General features: G+C 56.4%; 1 protein-coding gene across 1 annotated transcript in view; it reads left to right on the forward strand.

Moving 5' to 3' along the window:
* GNB1L (guanine nucleotide binding protein (G protein), beta polypeptide 1-like) overlaps positions 1–18,372 on the forward strand; it is a 53,111-nt gene extending 34,739 nt beyond the window's left edge. Inside the window, exons 5-7 of the mRNA XM_006768830.2 lie at positions 3,123–3,221; positions 5,891–6,106; positions 17,806–18,372. Of these exons, the coding sequence (XP_006768893.1) occupies positions 3,123–3,221; positions 5,891–6,106; positions 17,806–18,057 (567 nt within the window). The 3' untranslated portion in view covers positions 18,058–18,372. The remainder of the gene's footprint in view (positions 1–3,122; positions 3,222–5,890; positions 6,107–17,805) is intronic.
* Positions 18,373–20,327: the final 1,955 nt, after the last annotated feature.

A 20,327-nucleotide genomic window follows, 5' to 3' on the forward strand; every position in this document is an offset into this window, starting at 1 on the left:
GCCCACTCCCGGGTTCTCTCAGGGAGTCTGCTCGGCTGGCAGCGCTGGGCCCGGACCTGCGGCCTGTGCACACGGAGGCTTGGCCCCCGCCCAAGAGGAGCCGTTTGTCTCCAAGCAGGTTCAGTTCATAAATAATGAGATAGAAACAGGCATTTATTTGTTCATGATGGCATTTAAATCGCCAATTAGAGCTACATACACTTTTCTTGCCAATTTGCCAAAAACCTGTTAAAAGTTTTATTAATGTGAAAAGAGAGAGGTGTGTTTCCCTCAGGAGGACAGGAGCCGGGCAGCCAGCCTTCCCCCTGCATGCAGAGGCGGCCCAGGGCCGAGCCGGCTCCCGCCGGGGCCAGGGTGCTGTGTGCTGGCTTCCACCTCGGCCACCCCGGGACTTCTGGCTGCTCTCGTCCCTCTTCCTGCCCTCACCCTCCACCCCCTACCCTCCTCTCCCGGGCCTGGTCCCTAAGACCACTCGTGCCTTCTGCTTGAGGCTGTTTGAACCGACCTCCTGGCTCCCAGCTCTGGCAGCATCTGTGTTTTTCAGGAGCAGCCCGTCCAGGGACCTGGCACATCCTGGGAAAATAGTTATTTTCCATGTTCCCACCTGGAATCTGCCTGGACGAGGCCCTGGAAAAGCATCGCTGGCCTGTGCCCAGACAATGCCGGGGGAGGCCGTGCTCCTGCCCCACTTGGCCGTCTGGGTGGCCACACTTGCTCAAACCAACATTTTTCCTTCTGGAAATAAAAGGTGCAGTTGAGTGCCAGATGGAAAGCACTCCAGTGTCTGCAGGAGGCTCTGGGCACAGGCCACCGGGCTGCCCTGGTCCTTGGGCCACGGCTCCTTGCTCTCCCTTCCCCGCGCTCCCTCCCACGGCGCCCAGCTCAGGCCTCGGGGCTGCCACGTTTCCCCCTGAGCCCCTCCACTCCTGACCAGAGCAGACTTCTGGGTGACTCCCAAGCCCATATGGGTCTTCTGGAGCCCAAAGACCAGGATGGGACATCCCTCACTGACCGTGGACCTGTGTGCCCGGCCATGCAAGGTGTGGACCTGTGCAGACCATGTCCAGCGACATCTGCTCCCTCCGACATCCCTCTCCTTGTGGCTGCTCCTACCCCTCCAGCCACTCAGCATCTTGAAAACAGCCTGTCCTCCTGATGTGGTGGCAAGAGGAACAAATCTCATTTTAATAAATCTGAAGAATTCAGGAAATAGAACAGTGCACAGAGTAGGAAATCACGCGCCCTGCCCCCAGCAGCGTGGTCAGTGTCTCTCCAGGCCACGCCTCACCGCGCAGTGTGGGCCGGCTCACCGGGATGCTGAAGCAGCCAAGGGGGCCCTGCCATTCGGCCACAGCCTGCGGCTTTGCACTGTGCGGTGTTGGGTGCGCAAGGCGTGGGGACGGAGCAGAGCATCTCTCGCCGCCCTGGGTGAGCCATCCTGGCCGGGTGCTCTGTTGCTGGGGATGAGCCTGTCCCTGAGTTGGTGTCACTGCAAGAGCCCTCTCTCCTTCCTCCGCGGTTTTCTTTTTACTTCGGGCTCACACACTGGGTCTTGGTTGTCACACATCATCTTTCTTGTATTTCTTTTCATTTTGCTAGAGCGCCTCCTCGGGCATCCAGGGTCCTCTTTCTGGCCACCCTTTATTTCATGACCGTAACACAGTTCATGTCACTTCTGTTCTTTTCTGTCTCCTTCGTGGGCAGTGAGGGCCGTTCCATCTGGTATAGAGCCTGTGTGTCTGCTTGTGTGAGTGTGTGTGTGTGTGTGTGTGTGCGCACGCGTGTTCACACCCGGCAGGGGCCCCAGGACTCACCCTTCCTACCAGTGCTGGGGTGAGGACGCTTTGCAGGCTTCCGTTGAGAGCCCTGCCCAGAGCACACCCACTGCCCCAGCTTGTGGACGTGCCGCCCGAGCATAGAGGCAGGCGTGGGGCGCATTGCAGGGCCTCGAAGCTGAGAGGACCAGGCCTGGCTCCAGCACACGTGTGGCAGAACTGGAACTCAGACTCGGGACTTAACTCTGGGGCCTGGGCCCTTCTCCTGTGCGTGTTAGCGAGAGCTCAGCCATGCTTGCACAACTCAAGTTCACCCTGGTTCTCCCCACTAGCAGTTCTGTGTTCTGGGCATTAGACAGTAGGCCAGCTGTCCCCTCAGCGTCCTCGACTCCTCTGAACTCACACTCCTGTCTGCAAACCAGAGCATGCCTCCGTGTGGGCGAGGCATGACGTGTGGCTCCACAGTGGCTGCCCATTGTTGCTGTGGTGTTGGTGGAGCTGCTCTCACCAGTGCATGGGGAGCTAAGGGCTGGCTGAACCCCCCAAACATGGAGCAGTGGACCTGCAGGAGTGGCACCCTAATCCCTGCTTGGCAGATGAGGGAGCTGAGGCATGAGGGGTGCAGATGTCTGGGAGCCCAGTTCCGGTCTATGTGGCTCCAGCTCCTGAGCCTGCTCCTTTGGCTTTGACTGTCCCCTGCCGACAATGCGGGACAGAGCCTGGCCCAACTCAGTGGACAAGCCCGAGCCTGAGCTGTCTGTGCGGGGCAGCGAGGCACATCTGCCAGCCTAGGTGACACAAAATACAGCCACGACACCCAGGGCTGAGGCACGGGCACTGAGCCAGGCTCTACACAGAGCTTCCCCTGGTGCACGTCGTGGCTCTTTCCTAGGCTGGGTGGCGGGTCCCCAAGTGGTCCCTGCGCAAGTCTGTACCATCAGATATGCTGAGAGTGCAGAGTCATTCCCGTAAAACCCACAGCAGGAAAGGGAAGCAGGCAGAGGCCAGGAGAGTGGCCGCCCCGAGCGGTGCTTGGTGAGCCAGGCCTCCTGCTCAGCCAGGAGGTAAAGCTGGGGAGAGGCCGGAGGCTGCCCTGGGTAGAATGCTACTCGAGGGACGTGCCCACGGTCGCTCAGGAATGATGCCACGCACGTTGTTCCACAAGGCTCGTACGTAGCACTCAAGCCCACGAGCCTGTGCGGCCTAATTAGGCCGGGCTCCCAGGTTCCTACTGGGAGCAGACAGAAACTCGCAGCAGTCTTAGCTAATCGCCTTAAAAGTCTCTTGTTTGTATAGAACAGACTCGACTTGGCGCCGGCCCAAATCAACTTGTTTTCTTACTGTCAGATTCAGATTCTGGAGATGCCATCCAAGACGTCAGTGTGCACCCTGAAGCCAGAGGCAGATGCCAAGCCAGGCATGCCCATGTGCCTGGAGCTGTGGCAGGTAAGGCCCAGTGCACGCCAGCCACGCCCTGTCAGCCACGCCCGCCGGGCCGTGAATCATGCCCCATTCAGGACTCAGGTTTGTCGTCAAACCAACAGGGCAATTAGCCCCTCGGGAAAACCTGTGCACGAGGCTTCCACCACAGCCTCCGTCCCCAACAGCCCCTGCTGCCCTCCTGCTGCTTCGAGGGGTGCCCCTGCAAACTGCCACAGGGCCTCTGCTCTCCTCTGCAGGTTGGGCTGCGGGTAGGGGCACCCCGATGGGTCTCCTTTTCTCTCCCCACCCTCCCCTCCCCTACCCTCCCCCCCCTCCCCTGCGGCCTGCCCACCTTCACCAGAGGCCCTGGCTTTCCTTGAGACCCAGTCCCCCAAAGGTCAGAGGTCAACACTGGCTCCCAGTAGGCATACTCATGCCTTGGGTCACTCGTGTTTGGCTCAGCAAAGCAAATGGTGTGTTCACCAAGAAGGAATCCCAGGTAGCATCTTGGTCGTTGCAGAGACTGTGGGAAGCAGGTCACTGAGCAGCGTCCATCTCAGGAGTGCTGCTCAGGCCATTTTCTCAGCTGTTTTCAGTTCACCAGCACCTCCTGAGGGCCACTCGTGTGCCTCGATGCCTGTTTGGACTCTTCCTGAGGGTTAGACCGATGGGCTCAGGCAGCTTGGAGATGATTGCGTGACCAATAGGATTCATGGGACAAGCATCCCCAGAGACCTTGCCCCAAGCCGTTGGCCCCTCTCAGGACCAGAAAGATTCCCTGGCCTTTCTAGCAGTTGGTTTCTTCCTGTAGTTTCTTAACCAATAACTTTCCAGTTGGAATTCCGGATCCCGGTGAGGAGGTGAGGCTCCAAGCTCGCTCGTCTGGGTGACAAAGCTCCTGGCGCCAGCAGGTTCATGACGCTTGGTGGGAAATACCCCCGAGGCCATGATGCTGCGGGGCGTGGTATGGCGCTCGCAGGCCCCGGGCAGGGCGTCAGGGGCCACATCCGCTCACACTCCACTCCCTGGAAACGCTGTCATTGCGTAATCGTGTAAAAATTCCAGCAGAAAAATGTGTAGAAATGGGATGTACAAACTTGTTAAGGTAATTAATATAGTTGACAGAAGGACAAATCACGTTTTTGTTAGTTGATATGGATCCAACACAAAAGAAAACTCTGTGTTCATCTTAAACGTCCCTTTTTCTCTCCAAGCCTGAAGGCCCAGGCTCTGGTTTATTGTCTGAGTGTGGCAGCATGGCCTGAAGTGGCATTTTTCTCTGAAGGTTTCAGACGTAGTCTCGATTTTGTTCCTCAAGGAGGCTGACCTGCGTTGCTATGGTGATTATCACGTAAAATGTCAGCATCAGAATCATGCCTCATGCAGAGTTATTCACACCAGCCTTCAGAGCAATGGGCGCCCCCCGAGCTGGGGGCTCCCCACAGGACCTCGAGGTGCCATGGACAGGGCCTGCCTGCTGGGGTCCCTCAGGGCCTGGGGTCACGGAGCAGATCCTCACAGTAACTTCAGGTCCTCAGCCCCGGGAGGCCTGCTTGGCACTGTGGGCGTGTCCTCCCGGCAGCCTGTCACTGGGGGGCCCAGAGGAGCCCTGCATGCTGGGAAAGAAGCTGGCGAGGCCTGCAGGGCAGGTGGGGAGTAGAGGCTGGAGCTCAGCATTTGGCCCCCTTGGCAACTGCTGGGTGCACCCCTGCAGGCCAGTCTGCCTGCTCTGGCTGCCCTGTCAGTGGTCTGTAGCCCCTCAACTAGTTGAGGTGCTCAGAACCCAGAGGCACAGGTGACCCAGGAGGCAGCCTCTCTGACCGGGTCCCTTTCTCACCGTTGACCATCAGGGCTGAAGGCCAGGCCGGGTCAGAGCTGGAGGGGATGTGCTCAGTGATTTCTCACCCTCAAGTGGGGCCGAGCCCAGGCCATTCGGTGGGGGCCACTGAGACCAGTGGAGAGACAAGGCATCGGCCAGAGTGTCCTCTGTCCCGGAAGCCCCCTGGGCATCTGTCCGGGAGGCGTTTCCTGTTGGTAGTGTCTGGGGACTGGGCACCAAGCCTGGTGTGCCACTCGCGGTGCCAGGGTGACTTGGAGCTCTGCAGTGCTCTCTGGAGCCGATGCAGAGGCGAGATAAACGAGGCGTCTGCCCAGGGCACGGGCCCTCTGACCTGTGCCCTCATTTATCACAATAGCTCAGCGCCGCCGCGGCTCAGCCAGCCTCGGGATTGGGGGGGGCTTCCGCAGCGACGTTGACAAAGCACAGAAAGTTCATTTTTCATTGACAAAGAGCTCACCATTTTCTTTGGTTGGTGGTTGTAGACAGGTGACTGGCTCCGCCAAGGGGTTGTTGGGAGTCTCAGGCCTGCGGAAAGGACCCTGTGATCCTAGCAGGACCTGGCTGGCGAACAGCGGCGTGGCAGTGTTCGGTGGGGGCGTGCCAAGCTCTGTGCCCTCCGGTCCCGGTCCCTGGGGTGCCCCAACACCAGCCCGCGCAGGTCCTGTACCAGTGGTATCAGCCATCAGGGTGTGTGGAACCTTCACACTGTCCCTGCCGTGTGAAGACCACGGGAAACAGCTCCTGGCTGGGCCACCCCCAGGCCAGCAGGAGAGACAGCCCATTTCTAGAGTCCCTTGTCCCCAAAGACGCACCAGGACCCCTCAGGAGCTGACTGCTGTTCTGTTCCCCGCAGACTGACTCCAGCCCCCGCCCGTGCCTCCTGGCTGGCTATGAGGATGGATCGGTGGCCCTGTGGGATGTCTCCAAGCGGAAGGTGTGCAGCCGAATCGCCTGCCACACAGAGCCCGTCATGGGCCTTGACTTTGACTCCCAGAAGGCCAGGGGCGTCTCGGGCTCTGCAGAGAAGGCGCTGGCTGTCTGGAGCCTGGATGAGCAGCAGGCCCTGCAGGTCAGTGCGCCAGACCCGAGGTGTCATTTATCCTGCTCTGCACTAACAGTCTGATAGGCTGAAACAATATTTAGGCATGAAGAGGAGTTGTTGCAGATCGCTGGCTAATTAATCACTCCAAGGCGGGGTGCAGGCGGGCCTGTCTGTGGGGCCCGCGCAGGAAGAAGGGGGCGTGGGCGTTTGTGAACCGTTCACATGGTTTGGGTTTCTCTCAGACCCTGGGTTAATAGCAGTCACGTCTTGTCCATCTAGAGAAAAGGCATGTAGAGTCCAGGGGTAAGTACGCCAGCCCATTTGCAAAAACTCAGAGGAATTTGGTCAGTAAGGAACTGATTAATCAAAAAACAAAAATAGCCCAATGTAGAGAAATCCACGGAGTCACGCCCGGGTGGCGGTCTGCAAGCTGGCCCCAGGGAGGCCGTTCCTCACGGGCAGCGGGGACGGGATGTGAGGCCTCGGGGTCGAGTGGGGCGTTGCTGAAAGCCTACCCCTGACGTCCCAGTGACCCTCACAACGTCCCAGTGGACTTTTCCATCCAGCCGGCCTCGCGGAGCACCTAGGGGCCCTGTCTGGGCTGTGCCTGGTGCTCCGCACGGGTTGGCCTAGCCTACTTCTCAGCCCTGTTTGGGATGGGAGGGATGGAGCTTGGGGGTGGGAGTCCTCCTACCCAGGCCTCACTCTGGTGCAGGTCCCAGGAGCTACAGGCCATGGGGGAGGAGATGCTGCTGGTTGTGTCCTCTACCTCCTGGCCCCCAGAGGGTCACCTAGGTGCACCCTGGCTTCTGGGGATGGGCGAGGAGCCCCCATTAGCCAGGGAGTCTGAATCCAGGTCTCGGGGGAGCAGGACTCCGGGTGGTGCCAGTAGCAGCAGCAGCCCAGCTCCTGACCTCACTGGCTTTCATCACTGGTTGCTGCAGGGCAGGTCCTGGGCTGGCTCGGCAAGGCTGTGGTCCAGCTTCCCACCAGAGATGGGAGGGCAGAGTAGAGGTGTCTCTTGGGGCCCCTCTCCAGGTGGGGAGCCTTGCCCAGCAGCCTACCAAGCCTGCCTTATAGTTGCCCAGACTGGACCCCCACAGCAAGGGGAAGAGGCACCCTTGGGCCCCTCAGACACATGGGTGGGATGGGGGAGGGATGAGCCCCAGGTGAAAAACAGAACACACTGTGGTACCCAGCAGGCATCACCACACCCTGGCTGTAACCTGGGGGTGTGACATTGTCACCAGGTCACCCCAAGAGGACAGAGCGAGGACAGCCAGGACAGGAGGGGGTGTCCAAGAGAGCAGTGACGCAAAAGTCTGAGGATAGACACTGAGGTCCGGTAGAGAGACTGGGAGGTGCCCTCCCATGCTACAGCTGAAGGGGCCACTGGCATCCCAGAAAGAATAGTCCTGCTGGAGAACCAAGGTTAGAACCAGAGCAGGTGGTGGGTGGCAGCAGGGGTAGGACCATGCCAACTGCCCAGGTGTGAGGCTGCCCCGTGACTCTGCAGGTGGGGTCTGAGGGTCTGTCTCGAGCCCTGTGAGTCATGAGGAGCAGCGGTCGGAGCCCAGCAAGACAGGAGGAGGAGGGGTCACATGTCATGTTTGGGGACAGGGCACATGTTCACTCTTCCTTGGCATCACCCTTCCCAGTGTCCAACCATGCCTCCATCCTTCTGTCATCCCAGGGAGCCACAAGGCCCTGAAGGAAGGGGGTCAGACAGGCCTGCCAGTGGGGCCAGGCCAGGCAGTGGGGGCTGAGCTTCGAGTGCCTTCATCCTGGAGAAAGGCCCTTGTGGACCTGCCGGGGGTGGGAGTGAAGGTCATAACAATGGCGGGCGTCTTCGGAAGGGAGCGGAACCGCTCCGGTGCTCCATGTCCACGTGCTGGGTCCTCGGCAGTTGAGTCAGCCTTGCTGAGGACGGAGCCCTCCCCACCTCCATGGGCAGCAGGTTCTCCCTCCCTCACACCCTCCCCTCCGGCTCCCCAGGCCTATAGAGACCCACTCACTGTGGAGCCCAGTGCTCCACCCCACTGCGCCTTGAACTTCATCAGCCTGACTCCTCCCAGAGCTGACCACTCAGGCAGCTTCCCTGAGGACCCTGCCCAGGCTGCAGCGCTCTCGGGTCCCGGTCCCAGGAATGGGCCCTCCTGGCTCAGATCTGCCTGGTCTCTCCTGGCTCCCTCGAGAAACAGCTGCTGGAACTTAAGACTTAAATTTATGGGGCATGTTGCAGTCCAGAGATGAACTTTTACCGTACTGATGAATTGAAAAGTTAAAGCAGAGGGCATTATTAATGAATTGGAAAGTTCCAGCAGACGGCAAGCAAGCTCTGCAGGATGGCTGTCGTTGGCGTGATGGCGGTGCCTGGGCCGGGGCCTCGCCCAGCCGGAGAGGGCTCCTCCCGCCGAGCGCGCCACCTCGCCCAAGGACAGCTGGGCATCACCTTCAAAGTTGGTTCGGCCCAGAGGCCCTGGAGACACTGGGGCTGGGCAGCGCAGGCCTCTGAGGAGGAAGCATCTGGGGGCCCCCAGGCCCTCGTCATCCACAGGCATCCTTGCCCCAGGGCCCTTGGTGCGCTGTGCCCGGCCCTGCCACGTGGGCACAGATGTGCCTCACCTTTCGGCCTGCTGCTGAAGTCTCTAATGAGCCCAAATCAATCTCTCCCAGGCGGGCGCTGGGCGCGGAGACGCAGATGAGGTTTCCCGCAGCAGAGCGTGGGTAATGGGAACCAGATGGCGGCCGCGCCGCGTGCACATTCCTGGCACCTGAGGTCATGCGCTGCGAGAGCCACTGGTGGCCAGGGATCCTCCCCGGAGGGGCCTGGTCCAGGACAGGTTTGGCCAGGGCTGGGGTAGTGGCCAGGAGTCCTCAGTCACCTGCATCAGGATGCTGCAGCCTTGAGGACGCGCTGTGACGCCAGGCTGCTCACCTGCCTTCCCAAGGTGGCTTTCCGGGGCGCCACCAGGAGCTCGGGCCTCTGTCGTCAGACACAGGTGGTGCACAGACCTGCTCCTCCTTCCCACACGTGGGGCAGGGCCCACGGCCTTGAAGCAGGGGCTGATTTACGGCCAGCAATATTTTTAGGCCTTTAAATAATAATGAGGTCCCCCCCCACCCCAGCCAGCCAGGACTGGGAGGCAGACTAACCGCGCTCCCCCTCACTGTGCCTGAGGCTGGCCAGGTGTCCCTGCTGCGTGGCCACTGCCCTCCCTCTCCGCGGCCCTGCGGGGGCTTCCCTCCAAAGGGTTGGCAGCAGGGCATGTGGGGCAGGTTCGGGGGTGCCACAGGACCCTGACGGAGCATGTTCCTCCTGACTTGATCACTGGAGAACAGAGCTGTGGCACCACCCGGCGGGTTGTATGCGTCTCAGGAGCACTGTGGGAGGGGGCTCAGGCCATGTTCACCGTGAACCCCGACAGGACTCCTCTTCCTGAGAACACACGCAGCCCGGGGACAGCCTCTCCCCGTGTAGGTCCCCATGAAACTTCATTGCCTCTTCTCACGCCAGGGAGAGCTATGAGCCGCCAGCCTTCGCCTCGCTGCTGCTGCTGCACTTCCAGGAGGAGCTGTGAGGGTGTCCGGTGGGGAGTCTCATAGCTGACCCCTGGGCAGCACTGGGTACCTCAGCCCCTGCCAGGTGGCGATGCTGCCGTGGGGGTGAGAGAATGCTGGTGGCTCCGGGGCAAAGCTCACAGGAGAGAAGGGTGGGGGACAGTGGCGGTCAGCCCCTCGAGCCTGTTCCAGCTGCCAGCTCTCTGTCCAGGCGACGCAGGAGGGGCTCGGGCAGATACGCCTCCACACACGGGCGCACGCGTGGACTTGTCTTCTCACCCGCGCAGTGGCACCCACCTCCATGGCCCTGCTCCAGCGTGTGCCCATCTTGGGAGCCTGTGTGTGGAGCCGGGAGTGCAGGGCATGCTGAGTGGAAGCAGGAACCACCGAAGGCGTCCTGGCCGAGCCGCTGGTGGGACGGGAGAGCCGCATTGGCTGCGTGGGTTGCAACTTTTCATTATCGGGTTAGGTCCACTTCCACTCCTGGCGGGGAGGGGATCTGATCATGAGGCCTTGTTGGGCCATCAGACTTATGGCTTTTCTTCTCAAATCTGATGATTTAGTGAATTCTGTTGTTCGGTTTCTAGTAACATTGCAACAATGGCATAGTGCTAAATAACCCGCTACTTAGCATGTCCTCTGGGGGGGCTCGGTTGGAGCTGTGCCCCCTCTTCTGTCTCCTCACACTGCTTATTGTATCCGGGTGTCAGGAGCCCAGAACCGGGAGGCAGGCATCCCCTCCTCTACTGACCTCTGGACACGTCGACAGGGGGCCTGTTTCGGAGTGGCTGTGGGTCAGTCCTTGCCTGTTCCAGGGGCAGGCGTGTTCTCTGAAGGGATGGTCTGATTTTCTTCTTGGACTAACTTAGGTGTCGTGATTTTGGGGGTTAGTTTTATTTTCCTACAGGCATAACAATCCTCAAGGTATGTTCGTATTGACTTTTTCTTAGGCGTTGGTAAGGACCGTGTACAATTCTGCTGTATTTGCAGGAACGTCCCTTTATTATTCCTGATCAGCTTTGTCTTTGTTGATCTTTCTTTTTTTGTTCCAGCTTTTCTGCTCGGCTCTTCCCCTGCCTCCCTCCCGTGCTCTCTGGGCTCGCGCTGTGGCTGACTTGAGCTGGGTGCATGACGCATTCGTTCCCGGCCTCTTCTCAAAGCAGCTGAAGTCTGCGTCCCACATTGTACGATGTCGCCGTCTTCATCACCACTCACTCTGGGCGGACCTGATTTTTATTTGTTCTCTGACTGCTGAGCTGATTAGAGTGTTTTTATGTTTCCAAATGTTTGATTTTTTTTCCCCCCACTTATTTTTTATTTTTCATTTTCTAGTTTAATTCCATTGTGGTCGGAGAAGAAGGTCTGAATGATATCAGCTCTTTGAAATGTGGAGGCCAGTCCAGTCTCACGAGTGCTCCACATGTGCTGGGAAGGGAAGTGCTTCTCCCTGCGACATGCACGGCTGTACCTGTGCGCACCGGGTCAGCGCGGCCTCCCCTGTGCCTGTGACCCGCGAACCTGGAGGGGTCAGGTGGAGCCTCCAGCTGCTGCACATCTTGCTAACCTTTCCCGCGTCCTCTTTCTGCATTTCGAAGCTGGCGTACAGACATACAAGTTCAGAATGCTAACCTTCATCGGGAATTGAACCTTTTCTTTTTTTAAATGTTTTTATTAATTTCAGAGAGAGGGAGGGGGGAGAGAGAGATAGAAACATCAATGATGAGAGAGAATCATTGCTCAGCTGCCTCCTGCACGCCCCACACTGGGGATCGAGCCCTCAACCCGTGCATGTGCCCTGACCGGGAATCGCACCGTGACCTCCTGGTTCATAGGTTGACCCTCAATCACCAAGCCACGCCGGCCGGGCTGAACCTCCTCTTTAGTCACCCTGTTATCTCTGGAAAGGATTTTTACCTAAAGGCCAATTTTGCCAACTGTTAACATGGCTCAGGCCAAGTTTCTTCTGATTATGCATCCGTTTACAGCTTTTACCTTTTTAATCCTTTCGCCTTCCCCCTTCCTCCAGATGTCCACAGATAGCATCTCCTCGTTACCATGTTGAGCCATGAGTGTTGCCCACGTTGTTGCATCTCAAACCCTCCTTCCTAGAAATGGAGGGGCCTGTCCTCAGGAGTCCTTCAGTGGGGACCCCTGAGTGCGAGCCTCACGTTGGCGGTGCCCACGGTTGTAGGTGCTCCTCCGGGTTCGCGCTGCCCCTCCTCTGGGCCGCGGAGGACTCGGCTTCCAGTCCAGTCACCAGCCTTTGCGGGTCTGTCCCACGCATTTTGATTTATTGTGTCTTCATTTTTATATTCAGTTGAAAATTCTTTCTATTTTCCCTTGTGATTTCTGCTTTGATCCAGTGGTTCCTTAGAAGTATATTATTTAATTTCCAAATATTTGTTGAATTTGTGGCTATCTTTAATCTCGGTTAATTCTGCTGTCAGTGAAGGTGCCCTGTGCAATGTCAGGATGCAGATATTTATTGAGGCTTGTGTTTTGGCCCAGCACATGGTGTATCTTGGTGAAAGCGCATGTGTTCTGCAGTTGTTGGGCGGAGTGTTCTGTCAGCCCGACGTAGGTCGGGGTGCTCGGTAGTGCTGTTCAGGTCTTCAGGGTCCTTACCCATCTTTTTGTCTAGTTTTCTACCAGGTCCCGAGTGAGGTCTCGCTGTGTCTGGGTGAGGTTGTGCACGCGCCTGTCTCTCCCTTCAGTTCTGTCAGGTTTGCTTCATGAATTTTAAAGCTCTGTCGTTAGGGCTGTAAGCATTTCAGATGGTTACTGCGCTGCTGGATGGTCATTTTATGAAATGTCCTCCATGTCTCTTGTAACATCCTTTGTCCTGAAGTCGGCTTTGTTTGATTCTAGAACTGTGGCATGAGCTTTATTCTGTTTCCTCTTTGCAGGAGATATCTCTTACATTAAAAAAAAAAATCTTTATTGCTGAAAGTATTACACATGTTCCCCCTTTCCCCCCCATTGACCTCTTCTGGCCCGCCTTCTCCCCCAACCTGAGGCCTTCACCAACACCCTCTTACTTTTAACCTGTCTTGATCTCTTTGTATTTAAAAGCATCTTTTGTAGTCTTGCTTTTGGGCCCTTTGTGACAATCTCCGTCTTTTAATTGGAGCATTTAGCCTGTTTGCACTTATTATAATTAGTGATGTGCCTGGCCGTCAGTCTACCATCTTGGTACGTTTTCCACTTGCCACCTCTCTTTTTGACCCTCTTGTACTCCTTTCCCCCTTCTTGTGTATTAATCAAATATTTGTTTTTTAGTATTCCATTTCATTTCCTCTCCTGGCTTCTTCACTGTGTCTGCTTGGTGCTGTCGCCCTGCCTGTCATGTGTCATAGCCCTGCACGAGCAGGATTGCAGTGCCCACCCTCCCGTGCTTTCTGCTGTGCTGTTGTATATTTTACTTTCACGCTCACTGTAAACCCCACCTTACAGTGTTACTGGTTTTGTGTTAAAACATCGGTTGTGCCCTAGCCGGTTTGGCTCAGTGGACAGAACGTTGGCCTGCGGGCTGAGGGATCCAGGCTTCAACTCTAGTCAAGGGCACATGCCCAGGTTGAGGACTCGATCCCCAGCAGGGGGTGTGCAGGAGGCGGCCAATCCATGATTCTCTCTCATCATTTATGTTTCTATCTCTCTCCTCCCCCTTCCTCTCTGAAAGCAATAAAAAAAATATTTTTTTAAAAAAATCAGTTGTTATTTCTTAAAAATCACAGGAAATAAAAATATATTATTACAAAAATTTCATTTTTTAACATTGTAGGTTTCCGATGTCATAATCTCTTGAATGCTGGCGCCTCACCCAGCCCTGGTGCTAATGAACTGCGCCCGGAAGCCCAGGGAGCCCCGTGGCTCCTGGGTGAACCCCATTTAGGGCCATCCAAATGTGGTTGTCTGCAACTGATTTTAATAGAAAAATAAATCAGATCCTTGTCCCCTGGGGACAAATGTGATGGGTGTGTTAATTTCATTAACGAGAATGCAGCCAACCAGAAAAGTGAATAAAATCAGCTTTATGCAGCTTAAACACTGACATTTGAAACAAATCATTATTGCATTAGCTGTCACACTGGTAACTCTAGAATCTACGGAAAAAATATATTATGGATGTTTTTATAAACCTTTGCAAATGCACTGATAAAATAATTTATGATCATTTGAAAACATGGTTGGGTCCTGGTGAATATTTGCTCTCTAAATAAGCTACCCTATTACCCCGGCACATTTTACACCCCTGTGCCATTCCCAGCCCTAACCCCCATCTTTCACAACGGAGACAGCGGAGGCTCTCTGTATTTATTTATTTATTTATTTTTAATTTCTTAAATACGTTTTTATTGATTTCAGAAAGGAAGGGAGAGGGAGAGAGAGAAACATCAATGATGAGAAAGAATCATCAATTGGCTGCCTCCTGCATGCCCCGCCCCCTCTTGGGGATCGAGCCCACAACCCGGGCATGTGCCCTTGACCAGAATCGAACCCGGGACCCCTCAGTCCGCAGGCCGATGCCCTATCCACTGAGCCAAACCAGCTAGGGCTGTAGGCTCTGTTTAAACAAACCTGATGAGCAAGGGGGCACTTCTTCATTCTGGCCTGACCCTGCCCTTGAGGTGGAAGACTTGGTGCAGTGACAGACTCATCTGAAATGTGCGTCCGCTCAGAGGCTGGTGCTGCCGAGCCCTGAGAGTCAGGTAGCATCAGTTTCCAACTTTATTTTCTCCTTTAATACTGCGTTGGCTATTCTGGGTTGGGGTTTTTTTTATATATATATAACTTTCATTTCTCTGGTAATAGTTCCTATCTGTTCACTCACCAAGGCAGTTTTTTTTTTTTTTTTGGTAATTATTTAGTGCATTTCCTTTCATGTTTTCTTTAAAAACATATTTAAATAGTTGCTTTAAAATCTCTGTCTGATATGTTCAACATCTGTGCCATTCTGGGTCAGTTCCTATTAACTGCTTTTCCCCCCCTTGACTGTGGCTCATAATACATTTCTGCTTCTTTGTGTGTCTAATCATTTTTTGTTTGTTTGCTGGACGTTGTAAATAATATGGGATAGAGACTCTGAATTCTGTTCTTTTGCTTTGAAGAGTGTTCACGTTCGTTCTCGCGGGCGGTGCAGTCACTGGCTGTTCACCTTGAACTTGTGTGGGTTTGGTTTTGTGCTCTGTTAGGGCAGGTCTGTGGGAAGCCCAGGGTCATTCCCAGGTTCCTCTAATGTGATGGGACCAACTTCCCAACTCGTAGGGCCTGGTTTCCCGCTTCGTCACAGTAAGTCTGGAGTGGGCCCTGCCCAAAGGTGTAATCCTCATTCTTGAAGCCAGGCCATGTGGCTTCTCAGTGAGTATTAGATTGTCAAGCTGTCTTTGCACTCGGGTCCCGGCTGGGCCCGAGATCACTGTTGGTCTCTTGTATCTGTAATGTTTAACCCTGTAGCAGCCACTGTCTGGTGAACCTGGTGTGGTGTGTTGCCCTGAGCATGCAGCCTCCCACAGAAGTCATGGGACCACACACGGCCTTCAGTCCCTCCACCAGCCCCCTCTATGCCGCTGCCATGCCCCAGATTTCAGCTGCTCTCGCGGCCCCACACTCTGACCCCTGCCTTCCCACCTCACATAGCTGCTGGGCTCCACCTGGACCCGAGGCTGGGACGTTCCCTGGACAGAGAGCTGCTGGGGCATTTGGGAGATTTATCTCATCAGCTGCCCTTGCCTCCTGTTGTCCGGTACCTGTTCCTAGTTGTGTAGTATATTTTGTCCAGTCTGATGGTTGTTTACAGCAAGAGGAGTGGCCTGGTACCAGTTACTCCATCACAGCCACTTTCCGATTATTCCTGCTTCACGAACAATAAGATGTTTATTTGTTGATGGATATTCATAGCTCTTTATTGTGACTTGCACCCTTTATCATTGTTAAGTATGGTATATAGTCTGACACAATGCTTTGGGCTCTGAATTCAGCCTTTCTTCGTAAGATTGGACCTCTCTTTCTCTTGTCCGCAGTCTCCTAGTATATCTTTGCCAGTCATTCTGTTGGCATCTCCCTCATATGTAGCACGGATTTGGATTAACTTTGGATTCCAATCATAAATCTATTGTTTAGTCCTTGGTGGAGAAATACAAGGGAAAATGCTAGGAAACAAAGGTACCTAAAGTCTGGGATGGTGGGGCAGAGGAAATAACATTTTGTCATTATTGACAGTGTGTCGATAATCTCTCAAATAGGAGGTTGACTATTGTATCTTTTCCCCAAATGACAAAAGATGGGCAAATCGGTAACTTAGCATCCCATCGCTCTTGCTACCCTCCCATATTTCTGTTACTTACATAACCGGTTCTATAGCCATAATCCCCATATTGTTTTAGCCCTAATCCTACAGGTAAGTCGATGCCGTGTTCTCTGCCAGGCCGTTTGCTGCAGTTCTCCAGTTCTCTTAGGAGACGGGTTAATCTCCTAGTCCTTCAGGAAGAGCTTATGGGAGCCCATAACTTTGAGTTCTTACATGTTCAAAAATGCTTGTCTATTGTTTTTATCCTTGAGCGGCAGTTTGGCTGGATATAAAATTCTTGGGGCCCTGCCTCCTCCACAGCCTCTGCAGGCATCACTCTGCCGTCTGCTGGCACGGATGTGGCCTGGAACATTCTGAGGACAGCCTCTAAACCTTACCCTCACAAACCGACTTGCTCCGTTTGCCTGACTACCAAAGGGGCTTTTTCGCTATGATGTCCAATGATTTGACTCGACCTATCTCAGCACTGACTGTTCTCTTTGTTCCCCTTTCATTTTGCTCACTTTGTACCATTCCCGCCTTCTCTGCCTTGTTACGAGGCTCCGTCTGCTGTGTCCGATTCCCCTTCGTGTCTCTGCGTTTTCCTTCCCCCTCGTCCTGTGCTCTGCCAGTGCGTTCCTCCTCTCTTGTGCTGCTTTGGGTTTTTGTTTTATAGAGGTAACTGCTTCGTGAAGTTCTGTTTGTGAATTTAAGGCCGAAATGCTTGCTGATGTTTGCCATTGGCTTCCAAGGAATGTGGCCATTTCTTCCCTTCATTTCCCTTGAGTTATCTTTGTAGAAATGAGTGCTTCTCATCTAGGGCACTGTGGCCCCATTGGGAGGTGAATCAGGAGAACAGGGGGTGCTGGTGAGGGGTGATCTCGTGCTACACAGAGCTAGGCCAAACACAGGAGCAGTGGAAGGAGGTGGCCAGTTGGGGTTGTCACAATGACGGCCAAGTGCCTCTGTCATTTAGTGTCGGGGGGACAGAGGTGCCAGGTGCCCTGCGGAGCAAGGCACAGTCCTGTGTCACCGAGAGCCACGTGACCACAGGCAGCTCTGGTTGCAGGAGACACCTGGCACTGAGGGGTCATCGCCTGGCACTGAGGAGTATGGGGGTGTCAGTGCCCGAGATGCCAGCCCTGATGGTTGCTCCACACCAATGGATGTGCCTGTGCAGCTCCTTGTTTTGTGCCACCATCGCTTTCTCCTGGGACCCAGGCTGGGGACGAAGGCTTTCCCGCGGCCTTAGCCGTGCCCTGCTGCAGCCTGTGGTCAGTGTTGTCCTCGGCTCGGCTCGCCCACATGCTGCTCGTTCACACTCTTGGCGGCCTTCAACCCCTCTCGTCTTTTGAGGTTTCACTTCATCTCAGTTTGCTGAAGATGGGCTTTGCGTTGGCTGTACTCCGGGTGCTTTGGGCGGGTGCGAGGTTTCTCCGGAGGGAGGCATGCCGGCTTCGTGTTGCCGTCGAGCTGGCAATGTTGCCGCTCACCTGGACGCTGGGTGCAGTGTGAGGGGCCCCACGATCCCGCCCACTGAGCTTTTTCCTGAGGGCCTGATGGAGGGAGATCAGAGCCCCCAATTCCCAGCAGACCTCGTGCAGGAGCTTGTGCAGGGGGCAGCTCTGTGGGGCCTCAGGACTCTCTGAGGGAAGGTCCGAAGTCCTCCATCATAACCCCAGGGTTTGGCTAAGGGCAGGGGTCAGGCTGCTTCCCTCGGCCGGCCTGCTCCCAGGAGGAAGGGGTGAGTTTGCGTAGCAGCCCACATTTCCGTCCTGTTCCGGCTGCTGGACGGGGTGGGTGGGATGTTGGCGATGGGAGCCTCTGTGACGGGTCTCAGACGCCCCCTAATGACTCTCTGCCTCTCTCGATCCTGTAGGTGCGCGGGACTCATGAACTCACCAATCCTGGGATCTCTGATGTCAAGATCCGGCCTGACCGAAAGATCCTGGCCACTGCGGGCTGGGACCATCGCGTTCGCGTGTTTCACTGGCGGACGATGAAGCCGCTGGCCATGCTGGCCTTCCACAGCGCTGTGGTCCACTGCGTAGCCTTCGCCGCAGACGGCCTGCTGGCCGCGGGGTCCAGGGATCATCGCATCAGCATCTGGTCGCTCTACCCACGCTCGTGACTTGCCCACTCCCCATTCTGGACACACGGAGGACAGGGAGGTGGCGCCCACACGTAGGCCTGACCCAGGCATGTGGAAGCCACGCTCAGGGCCCTGTGGACGGCAAGTCACCGCTCTCCTCCTCCAGTCTCGAGAAGAGCTTGGTCCGTGGATTCCTCGCTTTTTGCATGCGGCTTGTTTCCTCCTGTGAAATAGGGCATCTGTGCAGCCGTGACTCTGCAGTTTACAGGGTAACTGGGCAGACACCTGGGCACGCGTCACCTGGGTAAGAGGCCATGGGGTGCTTTACAGTAAACTTAAAGTTGCAAACCTGCAGGCTTGAGGTACGAATTCTCCAAGACCACCCCCCTCCTCCCTCAGGGTCATAGCGAAGACCCTCCACCTGGCCGGCTGGTCAGCTTGTATCCAGCAGGGGACACTGAGTGTGGTCCCCAGGACCTGCCGACTCCATGGGGCGCCTCACCCCAAGGACAGCCGGGAGCTCTGACGCACAGTCCGAGGCCAGGGCAGTAGAAGGAAGTGACTGACTAAGGAGGCCAGGCAGAAAGAGGGCACTGAGGGGGGCGGCGAAGGCAACTGGGCAGAGAGAGCCCAGCTGGGCCAGGCCAACGCAGGATTAGTGGGGGGAAGGGCCGCCCAAAGAGAGTGAGACCAAGGGTGGCTCAGGCCATGTCCGGGCGGTTTTGGGGCGGGAAGCACAGGAGCATATGTGACAGGCCAGGCCCCCGGCAGCCAGGCCTGGCCCACAGCCTGCACCACACCCAGGGCAGCTGGGAGTTAGCAGCCCAATCAGGCATTGCACCCAGAGCCTCCTCACATATGTGGCCGGGCCCCACGAAAGGGACTCTTCTCTTAAAGCTGAATCACTGATAGGGAAGAAGTAGGATCCTTCAAAGGGGGTAGGAGCTACGGCAGATCCTGGGGAAGCCGGCGGTCTCAGGCCCCTTTGTTCTGCTGGCTTCTTTGCCAGAAGAGCCCTCTCTGGGCCCTCCCTGAGGAGGTCAGCCCTCCTTTACCTGAAGCACCTGGAATGGCCTCCCATAGGCAGGGGCCTTGTGGGACACTCAGCATCCTCAGCGCCCCCCACTTTGCTTAGAACCAGACGCAGGCCCCGCAGGCCCCAAGGGTGAGGAGCACAGTGTGACCCGTGAGGAGGTGGCTCTGCTCCAGAAGAGCTGCGTGGTCCTCCCAGCTCTGCAGGCGGAGGTCTGGAGCACACGTGTGGGCCCAGGTGGCAGGAATATGAGATGCATCAGGCGAGTCCACTGAACAGGTCCACTGACAGGATCTGCGCTCGATGCCGCAGCGCCGGGAATCGGAAAGGCCTGAGGTCTCGTGGGTCGTTTGAAACATGGACCACAGGCAGGCACATAAGTAGGACTGAAAGGCCAGACCGCCCTGGGGGACGCAGAGGGGGGATCTGGGGGCTTAGGGAGATGAGGGTGTTTAGGCGACTTGCCAACTCACCCACTGCCGGAGGGTCCAGAGGGCTTGCCTGTCCCGCGACCGTGGGGACCACGTCAGTGAGGGCCTGGCCCCCTTGAAGAGCTGCATGCCCTTCTCCATGGGTCAGAAACTGCAGTGGGAGCTGCTGCCACAGAGCAGGGATCTCTAAATGCGGGGGGTTCCCGGGGTGGCAGGGCTATTGGTGGCGCTCAGGTGCTAAAGGCAGGGTGGGCCTCGCCAAAGGCGTGGTGCCTGGTGGGGGCGCAGCCCCAGTCAGCAATCTGACGCACAGGCATGGGCACGGGCTTGTGATCGTGGTCCCTGGAAGTGAATGGAGGGTCAGCCTGCTAAAGTCCGACTTGGTCCATGTGAGCAGAAGGGTTGTTTCTAGGAAACGACATCGGACCTGGGCTACCAAAACAGAGGCCTGGCCCCTCGATCACAGACCCAGGCCCCTTGAGGAAAGACCCCCCTGCACTGCCGACAGCAGGTACTGCCATCTCCGCCCAGCCTCCTCCAGGGCCTCTGGCCACCGCCCAGGAGCTAAGCACCGTCCCGGGGAGGCAGCCTGGTCCGGAGCTATGGATCGCCCCGTGCAGGGACTGGCCTCCCACGCGGGCCCTGTTGGCCAGTCGCTGCGGGAGACCTCTGGCACCGTAGGGAGGGACCACACAGGCCCTGAGTGTCCTGTAGCCAGGCCACTGGGATGTTGGGGACACTTCCAGAGGGATTTCCACAGCAGGACTGTCAGTGAGGAGTAGCTGTTTGGGTTGCAACATGAGCCTCATGAGACGTGAGGGAAGCTGCTGGGTGAGCTGTGCTCT

This window comes from Myotis davidii, unplaced genomic scaffold (genome assembly GCF_000327345.1).
Source record: "Myotis davidii unplaced genomic scaffold, ASM32734v1 scaffold223, whole genome shotgun sequence".
In the NCBI taxonomy this organism is placed as follows: Eukaryota; Metazoa; Chordata; class Mammalia; order Chiroptera; family Vespertilionidae; genus Myotis; species Myotis davidii.